The sequence below is a fragment of the Anolis sagrei genome, chromosome 2 (genome assembly GCF_037176765.1).
Source record: "Anolis sagrei isolate rAnoSag1 chromosome 2, rAnoSag1.mat, whole genome shotgun sequence".
Lineage (NCBI taxonomy): Eukaryota > Metazoa > Chordata > Lepidosauria > Squamata > Dactyloidae > Anolis > Anolis sagrei.
Genome location: NC_090022.1, coordinates 80505672 through 80530833, shown reverse-complemented (window position 1 = coordinate 80530833; position 25162 = coordinate 80505672). Strand labels below are relative to the sequence as shown.

General features: G+C 39.3%; 1 protein-coding gene across 2 annotated transcripts in view; it reads left to right on the top strand.

The window, feature by feature from the left end:
• Positions 1-25162, top strand: part of CYFIP2 (cytoplasmic FMR1 interacting protein 2) — a 79102-nt gene that overhangs the window by 1249 nt on the left and 52691 nt on the right. For both annotated transcript variants that reach the window (XM_060765548.2, XM_060765547.2), the window contains exons 2-7: positions 16947-17087; positions 18432-18521; positions 18626-18703; positions 21801-21902; positions 23812-23993; positions 24928-25024. In XM_060765548.2, coding sequence (XP_060621531.1) covers positions 16971-17087; positions 18432-18521; positions 18626-18703; positions 21801-21902; positions 23812-23993; positions 24928-25024 — 666 coding nt within the window. In that variant the 5' untranslated portion in view covers positions 16947-16970. The remainder of the gene's footprint in view (positions 1-16946; positions 17088-18431; positions 18522-18625; positions 18704-21800; positions 21903-23811; positions 23994-24927; positions 25025-25162) is intronic.

Sequence of the window (25162 nt, the reverse complement as noted above, 5' to 3'; positions counted from 1 at the left end):
CAGGCCACCACACTTCCAAGGTTCCTGGCCTCCACTGGATGTAAATATTTTGTATTTTATATTAATATTTTCAAAAACCCACAAAACAGCGAGTCCACTAAAAGCGAACCGCAAAGTTGCAAGAGAACACTGTATTGTGGGATCTACTGCCTTGATATTCTGGGATGTAGGGCTGTGTGGAAGGGCCCTCACATAACCCAGTTCAAAGCAAATATTGTGTGGTTTTCTGCCTTGATATTCTGGCATATAGGGCTGTGTAGAAGGGCCCTCTCTCTCAGGGCTTCTCCAGGAAACACAGTGCCTGTTGGCGCTCCATACAACCCTCCTCAAGTTGGAAGAGAGCAAAGCCACCATCCAGCAGACTGCAGGGACACCCAGGCCCCGTCCACACTGCCATATAACACACTGCCAATTTCAGATCCAAGATTATTTGCTTTGAAATGAGTTATATAATAATAATAATAATAATAATTTAATTTAATTTAATTTTAATTTAAGGTCAGTGCAGATCCAGCCCTGGTCAAATCCAAATTGGATTTAGTTGAGTAATGGCTTTGAGGATCACATCTGAGCTCAACAGTGAATCAGTAATGTTATCATTGGGTGCATTTACACCAGCCATGGGCCAACTTGGACCCTCCAGGTGTTTTGGACTTCAACTCCCACAATTCCTAACAGCCTCGGGAGTCGGGACCTTTCCTTTTCCCCCTCAGCTGCTTAAACGTCTGAGGGGGCAAAAGAAAAGAGCCTGAGGCTGTTAGGAATTATGGGAGTTGAAGTCCAAAACACCTGGAGGGCCCAAGCTTGCCTATGCCTGATCTACACTGTGGAATAAATACAGTTGGACAATACTTTAACTGGTATGGCTCAATGCTATGGAATCACGGGAGTTGTAGTTTTGCAAGGTCAATAGCCTTCTCTGCCAGTGGTGCCTCACCCAATCACCTCTCCCAGGATTCCATAACATTCAGCCAAGTGGTGTCAAACTGCATTGTTTCTATAGTGTGGATGCACCCTATGGAACACAATGGCTATTGAGTCTCCAGATTGGGTTGGTTTTGGGGTTCACATCTGAGCTCTGCAGTCGACCGGCAATGTTGCCATTGTGTGTGCGTGTGTGAAGTTGGAAAAACAGAAGGTGTGGTGCCTAGTCACAAATAGATCCGGGTGTGGGAGGTAAATGGAAAATGTTCAAAGGGAAATGATTTGGATTCACAGCTGGAGTGCGCATTCTCCAAACTGAAAAATAAAGATGACAAAAGTGGTGGAAGTGAAGAATTGAATAAATAAGCAGCCATGTAAAAATATTTTCTGAAACGGGGAAAGAAAGGTTTAGAGTAGAGCTTTCCAAACTGTGTGTCATGACATGTGAAGTCTGTCAGCTGCAGAGTGTAGGTGTGTCATGTGAACTTAAGAAACCTCTGAGTCTATGGGAAATGATCAATAAATCATATTTTAAAAAATATAAATGAAAATTGTTCATGAGATATGCTGTTTGTACCATGCATTTCAGTACTGCAATTTATGTACGTGTCTGAATCTCTTATAAGAAGTTTGTTTAACCTCTGGTTTGCTAGTGAAACTGAATTACTGTGTCATGAAAAGATGCATGTCTATTAGTGTGTAGTCAACACGAAATGGTTGGAAAGATCTGGTTTAGAGCCACTGAGAATTAAGGTTGATTTCAAATTTGTGCAGCTCTGCACAAACATTGTTTGGAGCTGAGCAATAAAAAAAAAACAAGCATGGTTTTCCAGTTATTTCCTTCCCATGTCATTTTACATTTATCCCTCTTAATACATTAAAACAATATTATATAGCAGGGGTTGCTGTGAGTTTTACGAGCTGTATGGCTACATTCCAGAAGCATTCTCTCCTGATGTTTTGCTCACACCTGTGCCAGGCATCCTCAGAGATTGAGGGGTCAGTTGGAAACTAGGCAAGTGGGGTTTTATATATCTGTGGAATGTCCAGGGTGGGAGAAAGAACTCTTGTCTGTTGGAGGCAAGTGTGAATGTTGCAATTGGCCAACTTGATTAGCATTGAATGGTCTTGTAGCTTCAAAGCCTGTCTGCTTCCTGCCTGGGGGAATCCTGTGTTGGGAAGTGTTAACTGGCCTTGATTGTTTCCTGTCTGGAATTCCCCTGTTTTATGAGTGCTGCTCTTTATTTACTGACCTGGTTTTAGAATTTTTTTAATACTGATTTTGTTCATTTTCATGGTTTCCTCCTTTCTGCTGAAATTGTCCACATGCTTGTGGCTTCTCTGAAATGGTGGTTGTTAGAGTGGTCTAGCATTTATGTGCTGTCAAATAATATGGTGTGTCCAGGTTGGTTCATCAAGTGGCTGACTTCTAATTTCCAACAGACCTCACAAACTCTCAGAATGCTTGCCATAGCTGTGGGCAAAATGTCAGGAGAGAATGCTTCTGGAACATGGCCATACAGTCCAGAAAACTCACAGCAACTCAGTGATTCCAGCCATGAAAGCCTTCAACAACTCACCAGATATCTCTGGAAGTCTTTTTTTAGTGTGTGCTCAGTTGGGGTTGAATTTAAACAACCAACACAGAATTTGAAGTTGCTGATACAGAAACAGAAGGGCCATCTGTTGCTGTTGTTTTGGTGACCGGGACTGTGGAATTTCATATCATAAGAACCTCAAGTAATGCTGTTGAATTGCCCTGTTGACTACAGGAAATAGAAAACATGCAGTGAGCAGGTGTTATTCCACATCTTCTTTTATTAGAGGGGAACTTAGACCTTTGTGTGCAGGGAGGACTTTAGGTGGTAAAATGTAAAGAACTGGCTTACTATCAACTATTTTTAGATCAAGATCTGTCCAGCCCAGATGTTCTCATAGTGGAAGAGTCACTTCTCCAAAGAAGTGATCAAGAAAGCAGTCATTAAGCCAATCATAATCTTAAAAATTAAAGTGATAGGAGTTTTCCTGTGTTAATTTTCAGTGTTTCCCTTTGACCCATTTAGACATTTTAAAAGCAACAAAATGTAAAATTATTATAGCCATGAAAACAGAGTCTCTCTATTTGCCTTTTAAAAAGCATATAATTACACTTTAAAAAGTCACCCCTGAAGTCATTACATACAGCTATTATTATGAATTTTTAAAAGTAATTAATTAGTATTTTCAAAAGTAGTTGGTTTTTGTTACCTTTTAAAAAGTGCACCAACAGAATGTTATAAACTTACAAAATAAACAATACAGTGGAGTTGTATTTTGGTGAGGCATCAGCATTTTTTGGCAGAGAAAGCTAAAGCCCTCGTGTTTCCCTAACACTGAGCCATGGCTCTTAAAGTGCTGTCAAACTGTATTATTTCTACAATGTAGAGGCACCTTGTGTCATGTCTTGGTTATTGCAAAAAGAGGGTGGAGGAGAAAAAAATAATTAGACAACTTGCTATTTTCAGTGACTTATTGAAACTGAAATCAGATTTGACAGCAGAGGAAACAGAAACTACCATCTTGTACTTACTTACCTGGGTGGGCCTAAGTAGAAATCCATGCATTTGCACTTTTACTCTCATAACAAGGCTTGAGCCAAATCCAGAAATCTGAAAGATCTTCCAGAGTGCCTTCTCGTGAGCAGTCATTTTGAAAGCTAAACACTGTTTCTCGTTAGCTTACATTCAGAGAAGCTTGAATTTTGTTCCCTTAAATTATCATGCATTAATATGAATGCTGGTTTAATTTTGGTGGGTCTAAATTGTTGAAATCTAATCATCATGATAGTAGGGAAATGTGAATGAAGCAAACCATACACTAATGCACGGAAGCAGGAAATGTAGCTGCTATGCTGTAGGTTTAACCTGCTACCACTCAGCCAATGCTTGTTTATATCCTTCATCAGTTGGCTAATTTTGCCAAAGTTCTAAGTTATTGCACTATTATTGTAATTAATTTATGTATATAGATTATATATTATTTCGTATATGAGTTTTATCTGTATGTATTATATTTTAGAATAGACGGGTTCTCAAATTTTTTCAGCCACAGAGCCCTTTTTGAAGTAAAAGTTTCTTATGGAGCATCAAGAAATGTTTATATATATATATATATATATATATATATATATATACATACACACACACACACACGCACACATCAGGCATGGGCAACTTTTACCCACATTATGTTTTAAAATTTGACAAACAGGCAATGCCGGTGGCAGATGGATGGAGAGTATTTGTGTGAACTAACTGAAAAAAAACCACATGAACAAATTCCTATACACACTGCACATATCTTATTTTAGTGCAAAAAAGGGAAAGAAAAGAAAGAACAGTACAATATCTGAAATGAAGAACAAGTTTAACCAAACTTAACAGTATTTTAGTGGAAGACCCCAGGGGCCATCCAGTCCAACCCCTTTCTGCCATGCAGGAAAAGCACAACCAAAGCACCCTCAACAGATGGTCACCCAGCCTTTGTGATAATAACAATAATAGTTATAGGGGCCATCCAGTTCAACTCCCTTCTGCCATGCAGGAAAAGCACAATCGAAGTACCCCCTGAGAGGTGGGAGGGAAATAGAATTTTGGAAGCAAGGAAGGCGAGAGGGAAATGATGGGTGGTGAGGAAAAGGGCTTTTGGCAGCAGGGGGAGGGTTTTGGCATGAGGAGGCTGAGGGAAAGGGGGTTTTGGTGACAAGGGGGAAGGCTTTTAGAGTAAAGGGCTAAGGCAAAAAGGATTTTGGCACCAAGTTGGGGGAAGAGGAGGGAACTGTGGAGCCAGGCCCGGAGCCAGGATTTCGTTTCGGGGGGGGGGGGCTGAATTTTTTTCAGGGGGGGTTCGGGGGGGCTGAGTTTCGGGGGGGCTGAGTCTGAGTGAAAGAGGGTCTAGCCTAGCAAACCTTTTGTATCATTACCCCAATACCCCCATGCATATGGGATATATTGAGTATGATGATCAGATCATGATATGAATAAACATAACAGTTTAAATAATGCACCAGTAAGGCCTTTTCGCGAACCACCATGAGAATTTCGGGGGGGGGGGGGGCTGAAGCCCCCCGAGCGCCCCCCCCCCCCGGCTACATGCCTGTGTGGAGCCCCTCAGTACAGAGCACACTTTGAGAACCACTAGATTAGAAGATTCTAAACCAGTTGAGACTATATTCTTAAGCATACTTACTTAGGAAGAGGCTCCTCTTAACAAAGTGCAGTGATAACTGAGGCCCCATCTCCACTGCCATTACAGTTTGAAACTGTAGTTATATGGCAGGTTAGTGGGCCCCAGTGTGGCCCTCCCAATGTACCACCACTCCCATCAGCTGGGAGCTGCAGTCCAGTATGTTCTAGTGGCCCACATCTAGGATAGCACGACTTCTGATTAAGTATGAATAATATAGTACTGCCCCCCCCCTTTCTTACAAATGGATTTTATCACACATTTCCATATTTCATTTGATTTTTGGTTCATTGAAATTCACAAAATCAAAGTTCAAAATGAAACAACAAAATAGCATTGGAAAATGTAAAAAGACAACATAGAATTTCTCTCTCTACTGTTTCCAAGGTTACAAATGTTAAAAGAAAGAGATAACAGTCTTGTTGTGTGTGAAACGGATTTCTATTACCTCTTAACATATCATTTAGTAGACATTTTTACTGTGAACTCATGATCTCCCTATCTGAATATCATATCTATTTTCCTAGCATAGGGACCCATGGGGGAATTGTGACCTCTTGCCCTCCCCGGTGCTGATGTCAGGCTGCTCTTGTCACCATGACAATTCTCAGTGTGAATGTACGGTTTCCAAATGTTGTGTCAGCATTGTGATGTGGGCAGCCAGAAGCAAAGGGAGCCTAGACAGGAGACACAAGATGGTTTTGGAGTGTTTCTTGTTTTTTGCTGTGTTGATACATATTTAGCACAGCTAATTTCTTTTGGGAAAAAATGTAATTCTTTTCTGGTGTCCTTTTTGTTGGCTTCTCCCCCACTCCCTTATTTACGATTTTATTTTACCACTACCAGCCCCTTTCTACCAAAGCAAGGGCAGCTGCTATGAGGAGAGTGATGGTGTCCAATAACATTTTTACTGGACATCATATTACAACATTGGCTGTGTTTCTAACTAGTGTACTAATTAATTGTACTATTTTTAAACAGATGTAATGTATTATTTTAAGATGGTTCAGTGGATCATTTGCAGCAGATTTGGGGCTTTTTTATTGATGTTTTAGGTCTGTGTTTAAAACAACAACAGCAATAAACAATGGAAAAAATATGGTAATGCACCATTTGTTCAGCAACCAGTAATGTTCCTCCCACCCCAAAAAAGTAATAACTAATACAGGCAGTCCCCAAATTATGAATAAGATAGGTTCTATAGATTTGTGCTTAAGTTAAATTTGTTTGTAAGTTGGAACAGGTACATTATAAAGTGTAACACCACACACACACACCCCTGTTCAGATGATTTCACCTCACTTTATGTCCCTGTGATAATTGAAGTCTGAAAAATAATGGCTTGTTGTGGAAACAAAGATTGATGATAAAGCTTCAGTGGAAGATACCTTTTCTCCATGATAACTCTTTCCGGACTGAATTTCCCTTCTGAGGGGTTGATTTCTCTCACTTCCTTTCACTTCCTTTTGTAACTATGAGTGATTTGTAAGTCAGATGTTTATCACTCGGAGACTACCTGTAGTAACATTTCACGTCTTTCTCTGTGTATTTATAGGTATATATTTATTGCAAACTGTCCATGTTACCGATATTTTATCCATGTTCATGTGTCATTACAAATGCTTAGACTGGAGAGGGGTGTTTGCAGCATGAGAGCCGGTGTGGTGTTGTGGGTTGAGTGTTGAACTATGAGTCTAGAGACCAAGGTTTGAATCCCTGTTTGGCCGTGAAATCCACTGTGTGACCTTCAGCATATCACCCCCTCTCTGATATTCAGAAGAAGGCAAAGGAAAACCCTCACTGAACAAATCTTGTTAAGAAAACCATGTGATAGGTTCACCTTAGGGTTACTGTAAGCTGGAAATGACTCGAAGGCCAAAAAAAGCAACAACAGTTCCAAGGATTACTAATTATATGTAGCATTTAAAGCTATATTTTGAAAGTGTTCTCTGAATGACTTTTTTTGAGTGATCCTATTTCAGGATATGTTTGTGGATGTATTTGTTTCCTTTTTATAGCACACTGTTGTTCAAATTGCATGATGATTTATTAGGCTGATAACTAGTTAAAGTATAATAACATGTACCACTATTATACTTTATTATTATACTTTAACTAGTTATCAGCCTAATAAATCATCATGCAATTTGAACAACAGTGTGCTATAAAAAGGAAACAAATACATCCACAAACATATCCTGAAATAGGATCACTCAAAAAAAGTCATTCAGAGAACACTTTCAAAATATAGCTTTAAATGCTACATATAATTAGTAATCCTTGGAACTGTTGTTGCTTTTTTTGGCCTTCGAGTCATTTCCAGCTTACAGTAACCCTAAGGTGAACCTATCACATGGTTTTCTTAACAAGATTTGTTCAGTGAGGGTTTTCCTTTGCCTTCTTCTGAATATCAGAGAGGGGGTGATATGCTGAAGGTCACACAGTGGATTTCACGGCCAAACAGGGATTCAAACCTTGGTCTCTAGACTCATAGTATAATAACATGTACCACCTCCAGCAAAGGATCACCGCCTTGTCGGGGCGCTGGAGCTTGAGCACCTCAATGATGTCATGAGCGAAACCGTGAAGGGCCACCCAAGACGGGACGGTTATGGCAGAGAGGTCAGACCAAGCGTGATCCCTGGGGAAGGCAATGGCAAACCACTCCAGTATCCTTGCCAAGAAAACTAAATGGACCAGTACAACCAGAGATATGTCGGTATGCCATTGGAAGATGGGACTCCCAGGTCGGAAGATGGCCAAAATGCTACTGGGGAGGAGCAGAGGATAAGTTCAACTAGCCCCAGATGTGATGACGCAGCTAGCTCAAAGCCGAAAGGAAGGCTAGCGGCCGACGGTACTGGAGGCGAACGACGAATCCGATGCTCTAAAGATCAACACACCATAGGAACCTGGAATGTAAGATCTATGAGCCAGGGCAAATTGGATGTTGTTATTGGTGAGATGTCAAGACTAAAGATAGACATTCTGGGGGTCAGCGAACTGAAATGGACTGGAATGGGCCACTTCACATCAGATGACCACCAGATCTACTACTGCGGACAAGAGGAACATCGAAGAAATGGAGTAGCCTTCATAATTAATAAGAAATTCGCTAAAGCGGTGCTTGGATACAACCCAAAAAATGACAGAATGATCTCAATTCGAGTGCAAGGAAAGCCTTTCAACATCACAGTGATCCAAATATACGCCCCAACCACAGCTGCTGAAGAAGCAGAAGTAGATCAGTTCTATGAGGATCTGCAGGACCTACTGGATAATACACCAAAAAGAGACATTATTTTCATTACAGGAGACTGGAATGCCAAGGTGGGAAGTCAAATGACAACTGGGATCACAGGCAAGCATGGTCTGGGAGAACAAAATGAAGCGGGACGCAGGCTGATAGAATTCTGCCAGGAAAACTCGCTGTGTATAACGAATACTCTCTTCCAACAACCTAAAAGACGGCTTTATACATGGACCTCACCAGATGGTCAACACCGAAATCAGATTGACTACATCCTTTGCAGCCAAAGGTGGCGGACATCCATCCAGTCGGTGAAAACAAGACCTGGGGCTGACTGTAGCTCAGATCACGAACTTCTTATTGCCCAATTTAGAATAAAACTAAAGAGATCAGGGAAAATACACAGACCAGTTAGATATGATCTCACTAACATTCCTAGCGAATATACAGTGGAAGTGAAGAACAGATTTGAAGGACTAGATTTAGTAAACAGAGTCCCAGAAGAACTATGGACAGAAGTCCGCGACATTGTTCAGGAGGCGGCAACAAAGTACGTTCCAAAGAAAAAGAAAACGAAGAAGGCAAAATGGTTGTCTGCTGAGACACTGGAAGTAGCCCAAGAAAGGAGGAAAGCAAAAGGAAACAGTGAAAAGGGGAGATATGCCCAGTTAAATGCGCAATTCCAGAGGTTAGCCAGAAGAGATAAGGAACTATTTTTAAATAAGCAATGCATGGAAGTGGAAGAAGACAACAGAATAGGAAGGACAAGAGACCTCTTCCAGAAAATTAGAAATATTGGAGGTAAATTTCAGGCAAAAATTGGTATGATAAGAAACAAAGATGGCAGGGACCTAACAGAAGCTGAAGAGATCAAGAGAAGGTGGCGAGACTATACAGAAGATCTGTATAGGAAGGATAACAATATCGAGGATAGCTTTGACGGTGTGGTGAATGAATTAGAACCAGACATCCTGAGGAGTGAGGTTGAATGGGCCTTAAGAAGCATTGCTAACAACAAGGCAGCAGGAGATGATGGGATCCCAGCTGAACTGTTTAAAATCTTAAAAGATGATGCTGTCAAGGTGATGCATGCCATTTGCCAGCAAATATGGAAAACACAAGAATGGCCATCAGACTGGAAAAAATCAACTTATATCCCCATACCAAAAAAGGGAAATGCGAAAGACTGCTCAAACTTCCGTACAGTTGCCCTTATTTCTCATGCCAGTAAGGTAATGCTCAAGATCCTGCAAGGAAGACTCCAGCAATACATGGAGCGAGAGTTGCCAGATGTTCAGGCTGGGTTTAGAAAAGGCAGAGGAACGAGAGACCAGATTGCCAATATCCGCTGGATAATGGAGAAAGGCAGGGAGTTTCAGAAAAACATCTACTTCTGCTTCATTGACTATTCTAAAGCCTTTGACTGTGTGGATCATAATAAATTGTGGCAAGTTCTTGGTGGGATGGGCATACCAAGCCACCTTGTCTCTCTCCTGAGGAATCTGTACAAGGACCAAGTAGCAACAGTCAGAACTGACCACGGAACAACAGACTGGTTCAAGATTGGGAAAGGCGTACGGCAAGGCTGCATACTCTCACCCAACCTTTTTAACTTGTATGCAGAACACATCATGCGATGTGCGGGGCTGGATGAATGCAAAGCTGGGGTGAAAATTGCTGGAAGAAACATTAACAACCTCAGATATGCAGATGACACCACTCTGATGGCCGAAAGCGAGGAGGAGCTGAGGAGCCTTCTAATCAAGGTGAAAGAAGAAAGCGCAAAAGCCGGGTTGCAGCTAAACGTCAAAAAAACCAAGATTATGGCAACAAGAATGATTGACAACTGGAAAATAGAGGGAGAAACCGTGGAGGCCGTGACAGACTTTGTATTTCTAGGTGCAAAGATTACTGCAGATGCAGACTGTAGCCAGGAAATCAGAAGACGCCTACTTCTTGGGAGGAGAGCAATGTCCAGTCTCGATAAAATAGTGAAGAGTAGAGACATCAGACTTGCAACAAAGATCCGCCTAGTCAAAGCCATGGTATTCCCTGTAGTCACCTACGGATGTGAGAGCTGGACCTTAGGGAAGGCTGAGCGAAGGAAGATGGATGCTTTTGAGCTGTGGTGTTGGAGGAAAGTTCTGAGAGTGCCTTGGACTGCGAGAAGATCCAACCAGTCCATCCTCCAGGAAATAAAGCCCGACTGCTCACTGGAGGGAAAGATACTAGAGACAAAGCTGAAGTACTTTGGCCACATCATGAGGAGACAGGAAAGCCTAGAGAAGACAATTATGCTGGGGAAAGTGGAAGGCAAAAGGAAGAGGGGCCGACCAAGGGCAAGATGGATGGATGGCATCCTTGAAGTGACTGGACTGACCTTGAGGGAGCTGGGGGTGGTAACGGCCGACAGGGAGCTCTGGCGTAGGCTGGTCCATGAGGTCACGAAGAGTCGGAGACGACTGAACGAATGAACAACAACAACAACATGTACCACATTTGCTATTTTACATTTTTTTTAGGTTTTATTTTTGGCTTACATTTTTTTTTAGTTTAACGTATCTTGCTCAGTCTTTGTTTTGGTTTTTTCAGATTCCTTGAGTATTGGCAGAAATATCCTTGTCAGGAGGCTGGCTTGTACATCAGTTCCAAACTTAACACCACAAGGCTCTAAGCCAGTGTTTCTCAATCTCTGCTTCTCCAGATGTTTTGGACTTCAGCTCCCACAATTCCTGACAACTTGGAAACTGGCTGGGATTTCTGGGAGCTGGCGTACAAAACACCTGGAGGAGTAGAGTTTGAGAAACACTGCTCTAAGCATTCCAATGCCATCGATTTGTTTGTTTGCCAATTTTTATCTAAGAATCATAATAAATATTGTTGTTGTGCTTTATCTTTAAATTTATAATTTGGTATTCATATTTATAATGGAATCATTTGTGTCTGTATGTCTCTATGTGTGGAGTTGGCTTTCAAAGGTATCTAATCCATCTGAACAAATTTATAGGAACTGGAAAAAAAACATGCTGATAAAATGCATTCTTTTGCCATAAAATGCAGTTTTCCAAGCTCTGAACTGAAGGGATTTGATACATTTTGATAGTTTAGATCAATACATAATATTCTACTCTTAACCAACAATAGGCTGCCACCTATAATTCATTTTTTTTCTTTTTGAAAACAAAATTCATATATATAATCTATCATCTGTCTTAATCTTCAATGGCCTTTTTCAGCTGTTTCAAATTCTGCCCAGGTTATTCTGTTGTGGAAGATGGAGCTGTTTTAAGTCGATGTCTGAAGCACATGCTCTTTATTAAACATGGATGGAAAAGCTAGTCTGTAGCTCCCTAGAGGATAGTGACTGCACAGTTGTGAAAGCAAGTACGCAAACCAATTGAGTCGAATTCCCTTGTTCATCAGGGAACGAGTTCATTTTAGAGAGCATAAGGTCAGTCTAGTATACTGTTCATTGTGTATAGGGAGGTACTGGTTTAGATATAGGTTTTGCAGCGTCTGGAAATACTTAAAAGATTTTCTTGGGGCCTGTGTAGAAAAAAAAAGGCATTGTGTAGGATTTTTTTAAAAGAAGGGGGAAACATACTCCAAGTTGTTTTTTTGGAGATAGTTGTTTTCCATGTTCTATTGCTGAATTTGAAGAAAATATTTCTTCTGTAAAATATTTTGTGCAAAAAATCTCTCTCATGTGTGCTGACATTATCCATCTCTAGTCGATTCACAAGTTGAAAATTAGGTTCTGCAACTGTCATCTGTCAAGCATGACAATGCAGGAAGTGTTACACCTATAGATGAACCACAAAGAGTACCGTTTGATTTCCCTCCCACCCTCATCCGGTGTTCTTCCCTTTGCATGCACTCGCTTCACTTAACGCTACCCAGTATGAGCCCAGGAGGCACAGATGGCTTCTGTTGCTTAATACCCCATGCTGACCTTTTGATCACTGACCCAGTGACCCCATTGCTATATCGCTGAAATGAAGAGCAGTCTTTGGATTGAGTTGGTAGGTTGTGAGCAAGATGATGTCTTCCAGTAGCAGATGTTATTGATCTACATGGATAGATCTTCCATTAGACTCTAGTGATAAGAGTAACAACATTTGTATTTAAAAATCATGACTTAGCGAGGAAAAGACAACGAGATCAGTATAAACCATTTCATGTAAGAGCCTCCAGTGGTGGATTGGGTTAAACCATTGTGCCAGCAGGACTAAAGACCAACAGATCGGAGGTTTGAATCCGGGGAGAGCATGGATGAGCTCCCTCTGTCAGCTCCAGCTCCCCATGTGGGGAAATGAGAGAAGCCTCCCACAAGATAGTAAAACATCCGAGCATTCCCTGGGCAATGTCCTTGCAGATGGCCAATTCTCTTACACCAAAAGCGACTTGCAGTTTTTCAAGTCGCTCCTCACACACGCACACACAAAATGTAAGCAGTAGAAAACACTGTAGATAGGCTTACTTGTGTGTGTGTGTGTGTGTGTGTGTTATTCCTTGCTTGAACAGCAGCCTTATGGAAAGAGACCTGTCCAAGGAAACGGTTTCTGATGTGTGAATCATGTAGTAGAGAAGGCTTCCTTTCTGTGCATTAGCAATAGCTGTTAAAGAGACAGGGGTCCTGTTGGAAAAAGCTGGCAACCATAATGATGTGCCAAATATGAATTTTCTTTCACTATTCTTTAATTTAAATATCCTTGTGGAATTTTACTGCTGGATAGAACTAGAATTCTACTGGGCAATTTTATATGGAAAAAAGTTACTTCCCACTCCAATTTTACAATGAAACATTTGCATAAGAAGCAATATTGCATAGCTATGGTATGCTTAGGTTATAAGACCTCAGTGCCATAGACTTGATTTCTTTGTTTTCAGTAGCTTCAAATAGAAGAGGCTCAGATAGTGAGAGACACCCCCCCAAAAGTAAATTATGTCTAAGCAATCATCAATGATAGGAACAACCACACCTGCTGGACCTCTCTGTCCTCAAATTTATGTGATACCCATAATACTTATTCATTTGAAGAGCTGGCAGCTCCTTTATTTTTGAATACATTCAGCATTTAGAGGGCTCTGTTTGTGTGCATGTCCTTTGCTTGCATTGATTAGCAGAACAAGCACAGAATGAATTCTACTTTAGTGGATGGCCTTTGCAGTGAATTGTTTGTTGTGTGTTTGTTTTAAAAAGCGCTATTGAACTCTTGAACACACACCTTAATTGATTCCCAGAAACCAGAGGGATTCTTAGAGGCACTTTTGGACATAGTGTCCGATGGGGTGATCATCAAACATATATAAGATTTCCTTCTTGTTTCCCACACTGTTTTTGCATGTGTGTCAGTTTCCACAGATGAAAATGTTGATTATATTGGGGTGCATCTACACTGTAGCATTAATGCAGTTTGACATCACTTTAACTACAATGGAATCCTGGGAGCTGTAGTTTTACAAAGTCTTTAGCTTTCTCTGCCAATTAGTGCTGATGCCTCACAAAACTACAACTCCTGTAATTCTAAAGCATTGAGCCACAGCAGTTAGTGGTGTCAAAACTGCATTAATTCTACAGTGTAGATGCAACCTTGGACATTTCTTAGATCCTTTTTCAAAATTCAGGAGCTGATATCTAGGGCATCCCACTCTCTAGCACTACCGAACAGACACTTCAAAATGCCCAGTGTTTTCATAGAGTTTAAACTCTATAAATAAAGCTTGTATATCACGTCACATATCACCTTCTAAGGAAGACGTTTGCATATATACAAGTCAGCATATATGTGAACCAGCCTGGCAATCATAGTCCAAATATTTCATTGAATTGCATTTTAGGGTCTAATGCCATCATGGAAGATTGCAGTGAAATAAACAAGCATAATTTTAATACCCCTGGGGAATATTATAACAATGTAAGTATTCCTCAATAGGATTTCTACCTCAAGGGATCCCAATATGGCAATGGAAATGAAGTTCTCAGTTTCTAGCAGAATGTAAGGAGTTTAAAATGAAATAGGAGAAGAACATATGTCACTTGTTAAGACACTTCTTCTTTAAAATCAGCCTGACAGTCAGGAAGCCTTTGCCGGCAGCCGCTTTGCTCTGACAGCTGCTTATCATGAGGGCCATTTCAGCATTACCTCATCTTACTGTTGTGTCCATCTGTTGCTTCCTTTGTACTTTGATTATAATACACTTTGTCTCAATAAAGGCAGAACTTTTCAGGTTGTCACTGACCACAAATACATAAAAATAAATGCAAATGCATATGTATTTATATAGTGATAAACCAGAAAACAAAACATTCCCTTGTAAAACACACATTTCTTTCCGTGTCTTGTTTTGTTTTATGTCAGGTATCAGAATATGTGACTTGGCCTGAAAAGCAGTGGATCTGTGTGTATCTATACGTGTGTGTGTATACACGCAAAAAACCTTGGAAACATTCAGAGAATCCAACAGTTGAATTATATACTATAGTTATTTTATAAACTCAAAGGAGATAAATGATTTTGAAGTAATATGGGCCTCGGTGCTATATTGTTAATGGCCAAAGTGTTAAAACGAGCAAGAGGCCTTTCATGTGAATATTGTTTTAGCAATACCTTCAGAAGTATTTGCTCTGCACATTCCCTCAAATCTGAGGTTTCTTTACAGTTGTAACTACATTTCTTCACTACTTTATAGGGTCACAGAAATCTATAATGACCAGTATTTGTTTTTCTCAGAGCCTGGAAATAATACAGTAAGCTCTTGGTATCCCCTGGGGTTTGGTTCCAGGATGCCCTGTGTACACCAAATCTGTGGATGCTCAAGTTCCACTATATTCAGTGGCATAGTAAAATGGTGTTCCTGATGTAAAATGCAAAAATCAAAATTAACTTTTTGGAAAAAAATTGTGGAACATTTTCAAATTGTTGATGGTTGAATCTATCAATACGGAATCTGTTCTTGGATTTTACTGGGATGCGTGAAACTGCAGATAATAGTGAACGTCATTATTTCCAATGGGACAAATGATGCTGATACAATTAAGGGGGTGTAACTTATATAGAAAGCCCTAAATTAATAACTTTTTTTCATGTCAGGAGTGACTTGAGAAATTGCAAGTCGCTTCTGGTGTGAGAGAATTGGCTGTCTGCAAGGATATTGCTCAGGGGACGCCCAGATGTTTTGATGTTTTACCAGCCTTGTGGGAGGCTTCTCTCATGTCCCCACATGGGGAGCCAGAACTGACAAAGGGACCTCATCTGCACTCTCCCCGGATTCGAACCTGCAACCTGTCCTGCCGGAACAAGGGTTTAACCCAGTTATCTTCCACACAGCTAACTAAAATCTCACATCTGCTTTCAACTGGAATATATGGCAGTGTGGACCCAGATATCCCAGTTCAAAGCAGATATTGGGGGGTTTTCTGCCTAGATATTCTGGGTTATATGGCTGTGTGGAAGAGCCCTTAGGTAAATTACCTCCCAGCACTATGTATCTCAGCAAAGATCCCAAAATGTTAACTGTTCCTGATACCATTTCTTATTAATTACCATTAGCTGTATAGTTGTAATTATAAGCAGTGGTTCTCAAAGAAACTGCATAATGTATACAATGTGTTGTCAAGATGATGAAAAAGAAAAAGCTTGGAAGAAGAGAGAATTCCCTCAGTGTGCAGCTGCCCGGCAACAAGACAGAATCCATTTTTAGAAGCACTGTAAGAAGCACTGCACAATCTTTGCACAAATGCCACACAGATTCCAGTTATTTTAAATGGCAAGGTGCTGTTTCATATGCATGAGGCATTGGTGTACTACCAATCATCCTTCTGACTTTCATCTGCATCACTTTAACAATGTTTCAGAACAAACATGTTCATCCAACTGTCTGCCATGCAGTATTGCTCTGTTCTTGCTGTTTCTACATGTAATAAAATAATTTAAACATTTTCCTCTAAGAGTTCTTAGAATAGCATTTTTGAATTATTATCTGGCATTTCAGTTATTATCTAGCATTAAGATTTGGAGCTGAAAAAGAGTTTTAGTAAGCCATTTATCTTTCTCCTTTAACATTGAAGGAGAAAGACAAAAGCAGTTTCATGTCGTGAGTATAATAAGTATAAATGTAGATTTGATATTTGTGTTTGTATAATGACATCAATTTATATGAAGATTGTAGAGAGAGACTATATCTCGTGAAAAGTTATTAGCAAATGAGAATCTTGGAATAACCTCAACGACCTCAGGTCATGGACTTACCATAATTGTAAGGATTGTTCAATAAGAAAGTTGAGTTGTGGGACCTGACACTCGGGATGGTTATGAACAGTAAAACTCACTGAAGTTGTACCTAGTAAATACAGATGATATTTCACTCTTTCATTGTAATCTCATCTATATATCCTCACCTTGGCTGCGAGATCCTGAGAGCTGTAGTTCCCGCAAAAGTATTTTCTCTAAGCCTAATATCCATTGGTTTTGCTGTGTATGTGCTCCATTCCGAAACTCTCACTATTCTGTCTGTAGTTCTGTAACATGTACTTGTTTTCTTTTAGTTGTGAGTCTGAAATCTCAGAGCCATGACGACTCACGTAACACTGGAGGACGCTCTGTCCAATGTGGATCTGCTGGAAGAACTGCCCCTTCCTGATCAGCAACCATGCATCGAGCCACCTCCATCATCTATCATGTACCAGGTAAACTAAAGCTCATCATATGCCACAGCTAACTTCTGTAATGTTTAGTGTTTTATTTAGGAAGGACCAGTTAAGTTATGAGCAAAGCACATAGCTAAGTGTAAAAGTACAGGTTGATATAGCAGCAAGAAAACACTAAGCAGGAAATATGACGCTAAACCATAGTTTGATGTTATGTGAATTAATCTCACTTTTTCATGGTGTCCCTGCTCTTCCTTCAGCGTGGCTGCAAGACGTTTCAACAGTTTTCCTTTTTGGACACAAGTTGCCATCTTTCCTGTGGTTGGTGTTTATTCAAGTGCCTTCTTTCAGTAAACCATAGTTAACATTAACCATGGTCAAGGGCTTAGATGGCACAGCAAACTGTGGTTGCCCTAAAACAGAGGTGGAAGGCTCTAATCTTGCATATGCACAAAAAATGTAGATGTTCCAGATATTCTCTTTGTATTGATGTGGATCACAAACCTAATGTACTTAATCCTCATGTGTACTACTTGCTGGTTCTGTTTGATTCTGCAAAAAATAATAATTAAAAATCCATAAAATTATGTCTTCCATATTTTTCTATCATATCCTATGAGGAAATTTTCAAGCCAAATGCAAAGAAAACTGGATCTCTTTCCTATGTTATACCTGAGAGTCATTGGTCTTGTTCATTACTGTTTAAACATATATTAGATAAGATGCATTCTCAGCATTCTAATGATTTAATAAGCATTCATTCATTCCATTTTTAAAACCACATCTCATGGTTTCTTCAGGTTTCCCAGTGTGACTCCCTTGTTGATTGGTTTAATTAAGTGATAAAAGATAGTGATTTTGTACTGCCTTAGTACACGTTCATGGGCACAATTCGAGATGGCTCAGTACAGTGTATTAGTTCTGAATGAAGAGCCATGTAGCATCAGTGAATCTGCTGCAGAGCTGCTGAAGCCCTACCACAGGGTTACTCAGTGCCTCGTGAAGGGCACGTGGGGTTACAGAAGCATATGGCTATGTCCCTGTAACTAGATACAGTGCTGAGGTCTTCTGATGTCTTCCAAAGGCCTCAGTAGCATAAGGGGCCAGATGCGACTGTGTTGCTACCACTTTTTCCCAGGAATAGAAGGCTAAGTGAGGAAGGGACTTTAGCTTCTCCTCAATATGTCTGGAAAAGGCTTTGGTTGCTGTGGGGACAAAGGAATACCAAGTTCTGCAGTGAATACACATTTACATATGCAAAAATGAGCTTAGCATACACATGTTTATGCCACTAGGAGGATGCCAGGATATGGCTTGTGTGTGGGTTCATTTCAGTTCTTATTATCATTGGGGGTTACCATGTGTCCCTTTGTTTGTTTTCAGGCCAACTTTGACACCAATTTTGAAGACAGAAATGCTTTTGTAACTGGCATTGCCAGGTATATCGAACAAGCTACGGTTCACTCAAGCATGGTATGTTTCAGAGGTGGTACACCACCAGCCTTAGTAAAGAAGACTTGGGGTATAATTGCTTTACTGTGGCAACCAGTACCATGATGTTTTTTTTTGTATTCTAGAACGAAATGCTGGAAGAAGGACATGAGTATGCAGTAATGCTTTACACATGGAGGAGCTGTTCCAGGGCTATTCCCCAGGTAAGATGTAGTTGTGGACTGCTTTGAATCTCCATTAAGATAAAATGGCATATAAATAAATATTATAATAATTTGGTACAATATTTCGGTGCCATATATTTTAAAATTAGGAAAGTATTAAATATTAGCACTTTTTCGTGCCAGGAGCAACTTGAGAAACTGCAAGTTGCTTCTGGTGTGTGAGAGAAACAGAGATTGTCCAGGGAATGCCCAGATGTTTTATCATCCTGCGGGAGGCTTCTCTCATGTCTCCGCATGAGAAGCTGGAGTTGACAGCTCACCCGCTCCCCAGATTTGAACCGCCAACCTTTCAGTCAGCAGTTCTACCAGCATAAGTTTTTCACCCATTGCACCCACAGGGCCTCCTAATATTAGTACTGTCATGAAGTGAAAGTGTAGTCATTTATTGTAGAATAAATTCATAACATTACTTAGATTTTATTAGCAAACACCACTCTCTCAGGGACCATCCAGACAGGCACATATCCCAGGACCTGTCTTGGTTTTTACCAAAAGCATCCAAATGACGCCTCCAATAAGAATGAATTAACTCCCTGGCTTGTTCCAAATTAATGTTATACCTAAAAGGCCCAGGTCTAGTGGAGTTTTGGGCATGTAGGGCCTCAGAGCTTCAAAGTGTTAACTTGTTTGGACCTCACTACCTCTGAGGATGCTTGCTATAGATGCAGGCGAAACGTCAGGAAAAATGCCTCTAGAACATGGCCCTATAGCCCGAAAAAACCCACAAGAACCTAGTGTTTGGACCAGTGCTCCCAGAATTCCTCAGCCAGCATTAACACTAGAGTTCATAGTTCAAAAACATTCAAAGGGATTTGTGCCTTTAGAAGTTACAAGTAACCAGCAAATGAGAAACTACATAGGCAACAAAAAACCTGCCATGTATTTTTTTCATAGGTAGATGCATGTATTTAACACCAGGAAGAGAAAAAATGCAGTAATGTGCAATGGTAATAGTTGAGGGAAACAAGTAATAAGGTTAGTTGAAGCAACATTGGTATGCGCTGGATGAAGTATCAATCCCTGGTGTTGCAGTCCTGCTCATTCTGTTTGAGAGTAAATCCTCTGGCACACATTGGGATTTATGAACAAATATGCATAAGATTGTATTATTTGCATAAGTATGGCAATGAAGGAAATTGCAAAAATACTGTGGGATCTCCTTTATTCGAACAAAAAAATCACTTTTAATTTTAGAAACTAACAGTTATATCAACTGTGTAAAGGAAACCTGTAAAGTTATTCTCATACTATATTTAGAAGGCACAAAGTGAAAGAGAGTGGCTCCCAATAGAGACATGGCTGAATTGAAATTTAAACCAGAGGATTTCTGCATCCCAGCTCATCCTTTTAATCACCATTGTACAACAGCTTTTTACCAGATGGCCGTTATATTCTCTTTCAGCTCTGGGTTTTGGCAGAATCAACAGAGTCTTGATTCTGCCAAAATGTTACAACAACTTGTATATATTTATCTTATGAAAATGACCCCTCTTCTCTACTCTTTACTATTTTAAGCATATTAGATGCAAATAAACATTGTCCTCCAAACAACTGATAGTTTGGGGGGACAATTGATTGTTTCGGGGGGATCTATCTTGTGGAGTTTTGGTTCACTGTTTTACATATCTTTTCCAGCAGAAACGTATTGCAATCTGTGTGCAGTGATGGGAATCTTATAATACAACAGATTGGGCCAGTTGTTAGTGCCTTTACAAACTCCATATTGGATCAAAATGCAGTTCCCCTTAGGGTTATTCTTTGGTGTTGGCCTCATGTGTCTGTGAAGTCATAGTCTTTATAATTCCCAAATGAATATTTATTTGCTTCCTATGGATTTTAGATCTTGTGTTCTTGTTTCTTTTATCACTGAAAAGTGCTGCAGGCAAATTTTAATGGGAACCAAAAACCACTGGAACACACTGGTGAATAGAATGATTCTTATGTGCCTCCCCGCTACGTTTCGGTCATCTGCACTGAGGCTTTAGCTCTCTCTATTATTTTTGCTACACTTTTTAGGACAGTGAGGGAAACTCTGTGTCCTTCAGATGTAATTGAACTGCAATACCCAGGATTCCTTACAATTGCCTATTCTCTGTTATTTGTCTTATCTGCTAGGAGAGGGAGTTGAATAATATTTTACATCCTGGTACAGTTGTTTTGGTGGAAGCAGTCCTACTAGATGTTGATTTTTAAATGAATAAGTTTATTTTTCTACGAAGATTTTGTCTGCATCAACATCTAGTAGGACTGCTTCCACCAAAACAACTGTACCAGGATGTAAACTATTATTCAACTTATTCTTCACACTTTTATATATGCTTTTTATTAAATATTTTCCAAAATCCTACATTTTCAACATAACTACAGTGGCAGATCTCCATCAGTGTAGTTATATTTGACTTTTTATCTCCCTCTCAAAAATTGTCCTTTGCAGCCCTTGCAATTCTCTCCTGTTGATGAGTCTGAGAGCTCATAGGGTCCTGCCACATCTGCTTGTATCAGCCAGGGGACCATTGCAAATACATCATTCTCTAATGTGCTAATCTGTATCCACTCTAGGTGTTTTCAAGCTGCAAAAGTAGGTTTGGGGAGATCATATTTGGTCATTCACAATGTGACTCACTAGCCATTATTAGGTTACAATCTTATAACTGCTGGGCAGGATGCCATCCATGGTAATTTCTTTTCTTCCTTTTTTTTAAAAAAGCAATACAAATCATTAAATGTTTTTATTTCAATCAGTAAATTTTTTTATTTTATTTTACAAGATAAATGCAAAATAATTGGATTTTTTAAAAAATTGTAATTGTAGAAAATGAAAAACAAGATTAATATTAAAATGTCATTGAAATGCTGAAACATAATGTTCAATTTGTTTTCTGAAACAGAAGCAAAAAATGAGCAAAGATGAAACTATAGCTCATGAAATTTCATTATTAATGCAAATTACAGTGCATTCTTGATATTTGCTGTGTTTTAATTCCTTCCAGAACCCCCATTGATACTAAAATTTGTGGGAAATGGAATGCTTACCTCTTAAAACTACTAATAAGTATGGATTGTTTTTGGCCTACAGGTGAAATGCAATGAACAACCAAATCGAGTTGAGATTTATGAGAAGACAGTGGAAGTACTGGAACCAGAAGTCACAAAGCTTATGAAGTTTATGTACTTTCAAGTAGGTATTAGGTGCACTCTGAATGTCTTGTGTTTCAGTATTGTCTTCATTACCAATCATTGTACTTATTCCTGAGGTGGGCTAGTTCACCTCACCTCATTCATGCTACAATGCGTATACCTTAGGTTTGGTGAGTTGACCAAATACCGAACATTAATAAGTAATGCAATGGTAGATTTTGAAGCATAGGAACCCAGTATTGGAAAGGCAATGTCATCATTTTGTCCCTCTCTTGATAGCTAACGTCTTGTACATTCTGAACAGGCAGTTCCTGAGTTACAAACGTGATAGGTTCTGTGGGTTTGTTCTTAAGCTGAATTTGTATGTAAGTTGGTACAGTTTATTTTTAAATGTAATTAGCCAATTTAGTTTTAGTCGTGGATAGCATAGGGAATGTTTGTTTTGCTGTGTCTGCTTCTGTTCAGAATGTTTCATCTCACTTTCTGTCCTGTGACAATTGGGTTTTGAAAACTGGGCTGTCATCTAAACAAGGATTGATGATAAAGTTTCAGTAGATACACCTTTTACTCATGATAACCCTTTCAGGAGTTGATTTCCCTTTCAGGAGTGGATTGCCTCTCACTTCCTGATGTCTCACTTCTGTTTCTAACTAGAGTTGCATGTAAGAAGGAGGTTTGTAACTCTGGCACTGCCTATAACCCCACTTCTCTGCATCACTGGTTAACATTCACATAGTTGTTTTGAGTTTGCATGTTTCAATGTTAATGGCAGAAAATATTTATTATGTGGATAGTGTAGACTATATTATGGGATGTGTTTTTCTGAAAAAGACTGAAACTATCTTTGTAAAAATAGACATCTAAAGGAGAAAAAAATACAATAAAACAATATACTGGATCGAACAATGTCTCCCAAGAACAACAAATTATAAAGATAATAAATTGGAATGATGTTGATTTTTCAAAAAGAAAATTACCTGTCCTTCCCCTGTTATTTTAAAATCTCAATTGAAAACTTGTTTGTGTTCCCAAGTTTTTGGAATTTAGCTTGATGTTGCTTTGGAGTCTTGTATATGAGTACTTTGATTGTGCGTGTTAGTTAGTTTGTTTTGTCTTACATTGTTTGTTTGTTTTTGCATTTTATCTGATTGATTTTAATAATTGATTGCAATTTTTCTGTACAGCTTTGTATTTTGTTATTCCTCCTTACTTGGCAGGACTATATTTTTTTTGTTTTCATGTAAACCGCCATGTTCATTTGATGGTACTACAGATGATAATATCATAATCTCTCAACAAATCTCTGTGAGAGTTGAGATAATGTGAAAATTGGCTTCCCAATGTTAAGGTAGCCAGCTGAAATGTTTTCTGCCCCTAATCTCATCCCAGGTTCATTTTAAAAATGTTTTTCTGTTGTCAAAGATGCTGTACTGCAGCATAAAACATAGTTAAACCAGCAAACCGGAGAAATGGCTTTAAATAGCCAGTGTCTTTTGAGGTAAAAGATATGACTGAAAACAACAACTAAATATAACAGTAGAAACATTTAAAAATCAGCATCAGTTGTAGCTGTGACCTGTCTGAGGCACATTAAGAAACATTTAGGCAGTACAAAATAAAGTAGTGGTATTGTGACTACATTTGCTAGCCATTTTGTGCTCTTGGTACGACACATATCTTGCCCATTAAGACAGGGATTTATTTACTGTATGTATTTTGTATTTCAAGATGGTTCTCTGTTTGTTTTTCAAACATTTGTTTTGAAATCTGCAGGTATTAATTCTGTTATTTATTGACTGTGCCTTTGGGTGAAAACATAGTAATGACAAGGGTAGAGAAAGAAGACAGATGTGGATGTGGTCCCATAAGTCTAGACAAATCTCAACAATCCTTAGTAATTAACTTGCTCAGCACTTTCTGCTCTTATGCAAGTTTCTTAATATTTTTAGAGAAAGGCCATTGAACGATTCTGTGGTGAGGTGAAGCGTTTGTGCCATGCAGAAAGAAGGAAAGACTTCGTTTCAGAAGCATATCTTCTGACGCTAGGAAAGTTTATCAATATGTTTGCTGTTTTGGATGAGCTGAAGAACATGAAGTGCAGTGTCAAAAATGACCACTCCGCCTATAAAAGGTGAGTTCAGGCAATCTCTGTTTGCCTCTAATTCTGTCATAATGATATGGAAAACTAAATCCTTGTAATTATGGCCTTTGTTTATTTTGTTTTCCTGCTATCCATGATTATATTTAGCAGTTAGAGGTCACACAATCATTCTGTTTTTTGAAAAATACCAAAAGAAAAGAGAAAGTTGCATTCTTGCATTAACTTTGTGGCAGAGGCTCCCTTTGTAAACCTCTTATTACATGGCAACAAACTAGCATTTTTGTAAGCTGCCCTGAGTCCCTTTAGGGAGATGGTGGTGGGATATAAATAAAGTTATTATTTGTTGTTCTTGTTGTGTTCCCTCAAGTTTTTTCTGACTTATGATGACCCTATGACACATGCGTCAAACTCAAGGCCCATAGACTAAATCCGTCCCACCATGCCATCTTATCTGATCCTCCAGATGCTGGACTGCAACTCTTGTATTCCTCATCATGAAGCATCATGGCTAGAACCTTTATAAGCTGTGATATAGTTCTAATCTGGAAAGTTACATATTTTTTTGTTTTGTCAGGATAGTGGGGTTTGAATTTAGATACAAAGATATGATGTCTAATTTTAAAATGTAATTCAAGCTTTCCCCAACATCAATGCTGTTGGGTTGCAATTCCCATTATCCTCAGCCTGCATGGCAGATAAACAAAAATTATGGGAGTTCTCTTTCAATAACGTCTGGAGACCCAAATTGGGCAAAAACTTAAAGAACACAGATCACTATATAAAAAATTATAGTTGACCCTCTGTATCCATGGATTGTCTTTCTGACAATCTTTAATCTTTGTCTTTAAAGGCAATCATAAGGCTGATGTGACCCTTGATGAAAATGAGCTTGACAGCTTTCTCCTAGGGGAAACATGATATATAATAACACTGTTGACATGATAGGATTTCTATTGCATTTCAGAGCAGCCCAGTTTTTAAGGAAAATGGCTGATCCTCAGTCTATTCAAGAATCACAGAACCTCTCCATGTTCCTGGCAAACCATAACAGGATCACACAGGTAGAGTTAATTTTCTCTTTCTTCCATCATTTGCTCTGTAAGGTTACTGCACATTTGTGTGGCTATGTGGAGGAATTCTTCATTTCTGTTTTTAGGACACAGACTAATCTTTTACATATCACATGACATAATTTAAAG